This window comes from Rhagoletis pomonella, unplaced genomic scaffold (genome assembly GCF_013731165.1).
Source record: "Rhagoletis pomonella isolate Grant_MI unplaced genomic scaffold, Rhpom_1.0 Rhpom_scaffold_00005, whole genome shotgun sequence".
In the NCBI taxonomy this organism is placed as follows: domain Eukaryota; kingdom Metazoa; phylum Arthropoda; class Insecta; order Diptera; family Tephritidae; genus Rhagoletis; species Rhagoletis pomonella.
In genome coordinates this window covers 32,717,194-32,721,571 of record NW_023458559.1, presented here as the reverse complement: position 1 = coordinate 32,721,571, position 4,378 = coordinate 32,717,194, and the positions used below count along the sequence as shown (strand labels likewise).

Below are 4,378 nucleotides of genomic sequence, written 5' to 3'. Positions count from 1 at the left end.
TTTTATTTAAATTAAGTTCAGGCGCCCGTGGGTTTCAAATAAAATTATTTAATTCAAATTTTAGAATTAAAATTTATATATGTTAGTTTAGTAAATGTTTTTTAAATGAAGCTGCGATCTGCAGAAAACAAGAAACATTCCTACAATTCCAAACATTTAGGAATTGCAAAAGTTTTTGAAAATTGAAAAAAGTTTAAATATTTATTCAAACGTTTTTAAAATAAAAACAACGAAAGCTATAAATAAGCTTTTTATGTTTTACAAATTCCAAAATTAAATTTAGAGAACTCAAGATTTGTTCGAGTTATTTTCCAAGCCTTTAAATCAGCCTCAAGGCTGTTTCAGATTTGACATTTTTTATATTGGGCTTTTGTTACAAAATGAAAAAATTGGGACGACAATTTTTTTATAGTCACATGATTGGTACAATACAGCGAACTCCTATTGGAAAATTTGAACAAATTCTTTTTCGTGATTGGGATAAAGAAAAATATTTGTTCATGTATACGATTGGGATTCGACTTTCACCTTGGTTAAATGCACTATCGTGTGACACTTCCTTCAAACTTGAAGGTTTTTAAAAATATAATTTGCTAAACTGGTAAATTAACAAACAAAAAATTTAAATCCTAAAACAGATTTCAACTTAAAAAAAAACAATGGCAACAAACGCTTAGAATTTTTTAATTAAATCTGCAAACTTTGGAAAATAACAAAAAACCATACATTCTCACATTTTTGGTTTGGGAATTAAAAGAAATTTTTTGAAGCAAAATTAAATTTTAGATTTAGGTTTATTTTTTAAATTTTTTATAAAAAATCATCAATACATAAAAAATAAAGAAGACTTTAAATGCTTTTAAAATGTTTGTGAATAAAGACAAATTACTTTTTCCTCGTTCGAAATTAGAAAAAAAATTAATAAAAAACATTTATTTTCGAATGGGTTAAAAAAAAAAAATTTTAGTAGACAAGGTAAAAAAAAATTATAATAATTTGGAGATCTTACGACTAGTTTTAGTCGTCTTGAATGTAAAAAAATTAATAACTGAATCATCTACCTTAACAATATATTTTGAAAGAATTTAAAAATTTTTTTATTTATAAAAGTTTCAAATTAAAAAAAATAGAGTAATATTTTGAGATCTTACGACACGTTTTAGTTAAGTTTATATTTTGAAAAAATTTTATAATTTTTGAATTTATGAAAAAAATTTCACTTTTAAAAACTGTTTTAAATACATGTAGGGACTTCACAAGTTGTTGTATACTGTCGTATTTTTGTATATTATAAACTTTAAGCGGCTAAAACTATATTTAAGGAATTCGGCAGCTACCGTAAAAGGCGCATTATGAAATTTAGCACCGTTAAGAAATAGTTGGTTATGGTTTCAAGTCCATTAAACATTTATTTAGCCTTTAGAAAGTTTACGACATGCGACAGTTCGACGCTTACGATACCTTGTGAAAACGCGAATAGTTTTATTTTCAAATGGGTTAAAATATTAAATTTTAAATACATATGTACATAATTTAATAAAAAAAATCAATATCTGAGTCCACTAACTTTGTAATAGATTTTGAAAGAATTTCATAATTTTTTTAGTTATGGGAAAAAATTTCAAATTTGAGACCTTTTTTAAATTGGTTTATGTAAGACTGTAGAATGAAGCCAAAAATTTATTTTTTAGTTCAGATGCCTTCGTTCCTAACGAAATATATTACCTTCTCATAAAGTACAATATTTTTTGTAGAAATAAAAATACAAGATATTAGTCAACTTCCTTCAGTACATTTTTTAAACGAAAACTGAGGTGTATTGAATATAGGCAAAATTATATACCTTCTAAGATTTCGGAATAGGTATTTTTTGACCAGCAAACTGAGAATTCAAACCAATTTCGACCAAGATATTCTATAGTCTCAAATGAAGCCTGAATTATTTGCTTAAACCTGGAAATTAAATTTAATATAAATAATTATAAATGCTGAAAAACAAGGCACTAAAAATAATAGAAAAATCCAATTCCAATGAAAACTTTGAAAAATAATAAAACAAATTTTTTAAAAATGGTTATTTATTACAATTTAATTATACGCTTATTTATAAAATGTTGAATAGCGACGGCTGAATACATTGAGTATAATGAAAGCTTCCAATATCGAGTTATTAAATTATGAGTTTTTTCTTATAATTGAAAATATTGCAAAAAGAAATATTAATAAAAATAGTTTCTACTGAATTTCCACTTTTACTTCTGCATTTAAAATAACCTAATTGCATATTATTTGCATAAAATACAAACTGATTTCAATTCTTATTTTTAAGTTTAACCTAATCAAACTTGTTGCCTTACATTATAAACGCTATCACAATTACGCTTATTTCTCACACTGCACCGCACTTATGTAGCTTTCCAAGAAAAATGGCACGCTCAACATTTTCCGACGGCTAAACGAATGCTTCTAAAAAAAGTTCGCCTCTCCTTCTTTGTAAAAATGCCATTTCTCCTTCATCACAATTGCGCTTCTCTGGAGCATCAAACACACAAAAAACACTGGACGCCAACTGTCAATGCGCTTGATTTTCAACAGGAACCAAGAAATTTAGTAACTCTGGTCTGGTAAGAAATTCTAATTACCGGCGGCAGGCGATTGCTCTTGTGCACTACCAACGCCGCTCGGCATTATCTCGATGAAGACGTCACGGGAACCAGTTTGTTGATAATATTGCTTCAAAGCTTTGCACATGGCCACAGCGAGCAGCTTCCACGGCAGAGGCTCCACGACTGCAGGTTGTGTGGAAGAAGAAGCAGAAGCAAACGTTTCGTTGGCTGCCGGAGACGAAGTAGAATTGTGTGGCAAGGAAGTGGGAATTGCTGGACTGGTCGATGAAATGGAAAATGTGGCTGTAGCGACGGAAGGTGCTGAACCAGCTGGCAAAGATGTGACTACATGCGAAGATGTGGTTGCGGTAGAAGTAGTGGCCGCCGCTCCAACCGTGGCTGCTGTTGCAGATGTGCTCGTGAGTAGAGCTGTAGTTGCGGCGGGAAAATGTGGCGCAGTTAAGGATACGCTTGTAGTAGCCGTCGCTGTTGCCGCATTCGAAACGGCAGTCGGCGAGAATGTACTTGTGTTGGCCGGCAGTTGAGTTATGGTCACAGGCATGCCTAGATTCGCCGTCGGCACTGCCATAGACTGGCTACTTGGTGGCGCTGGCGGAAAATGTCCATCAACTTGATCGCAATCAGTTGCAGTATGCTGCTGACGTGGCTCGTAGAAAGGTATGGCCATTGTTCGTTCAGTCGTTGTTTTTTTTATAATTTTTTGAAAAAAAAATGTTCAAACACTCAAAAAAATATTTGTCGTAAAAAATTTCGTATTTTTCTACGCTTGAAAATACACAAAAAATTGAAACACACTTTCTCTTTCCTTCGCCTTCAAGCGCTAGATGCGTCCACTCAGCAGCGTGTCGCTTGTCGTACTGAATTGCCAGCAGCAAAGGCACTCATATTTATACTCGAAAAATTACGTCCAAAGCATTTCCTTAACTCGCTCGAAATTGTGGAAATGCACCACCGATATTGAAGTGACTCGCTGCGCTAGTCACGAACGACTGTGGCGCGTAGCGCGCGGCAAACACTCTGTAACCCACAAAAATATTGTCAGAAACCCAAGTAATCCAAGCCAATAAAACCCACAAACCAAGCAGACAGTGAGACAGTCAAGCATTTCGACAGCCAGCGCCAGGGGTGTGCGTGCGTTCATCACCAAATATGCAACCGCCACCACCACCAACACCATCATCATTACCAATTGCAATGCTCATCCTTCGAATTGTACACGGCAAGTAACTACTCATAAGTACCTTCAATTTACACCGCTGCCGCTCCGCTCTCATTTAAAGTGCGCGAGCATGAGACTGTTACGCTCAGCTCACGTGCTGTGTTGTATACATAGTGTTATCCCTGTGATACTTCCGTGTCCACAAATAAACCCACCCTACCTAACCAATACCAATGGCTAGCTGTGGTACCAACATTACCATGACCATGCCAACCTAACGCAACCACCACCACCAATATGTAGCACAAATCTTATCGAGTATTGGCTCAGCTATGGTTGTTCATTGTTTGGGCAGCTACTTACCTTCCTACGTAGGAAATACGAGTAAAATACTTATCAAATATATAAGTATGTAAACGTAGTATTTTGGTTGTAATATCTACGTTTAACTTCAGCACGTTTTTGTGCAACACGTGCTGCTACAGGGAAAATATATTCCGCTCTCAGTACGCGCAGCTCGTTCTCTCTACGACAAGACTCTCGCTCTCGCTAATTTCCATGAGCGCATTTTGAGCTACTTTTCTATTTCGAA

At 34.2% G+C, this 4,378-nt stretch overlaps 1 protein-coding gene across 1 annotated transcript; it reads right to left on the bottom strand.

The window, feature by feature from the left end:
- Positions 1-2,162: 2,162 nt before the first annotated feature.
- LOC118739863 (putative protein TPRXL) lies at positions 2,163-3,550 on the bottom strand. Its single transcript, XM_036471359.1, has one exon. The coding sequence runs from the start codon at positions 3,292-3,294 to the stop codon at positions 2,635-2,637; it is 660 nt and encodes a 219-aa protein (XP_036327252.1). The 5' UTR covers positions 3,295-3,550; the 3' UTR covers positions 2,163-2,634.
- Between the last annotated feature and the right edge of the window lie 828 nt (positions 3,551-4,378).

Excerpts from the sequence above, each read along its gene's own strand:
- LOC118739863 (XM_036471359.1), bottom strand. The coding sequence starts at position 3,294 with ATGGCCATACCTTTCTACGAGCCACGTCAGCAGCATACTGCAACTGAT.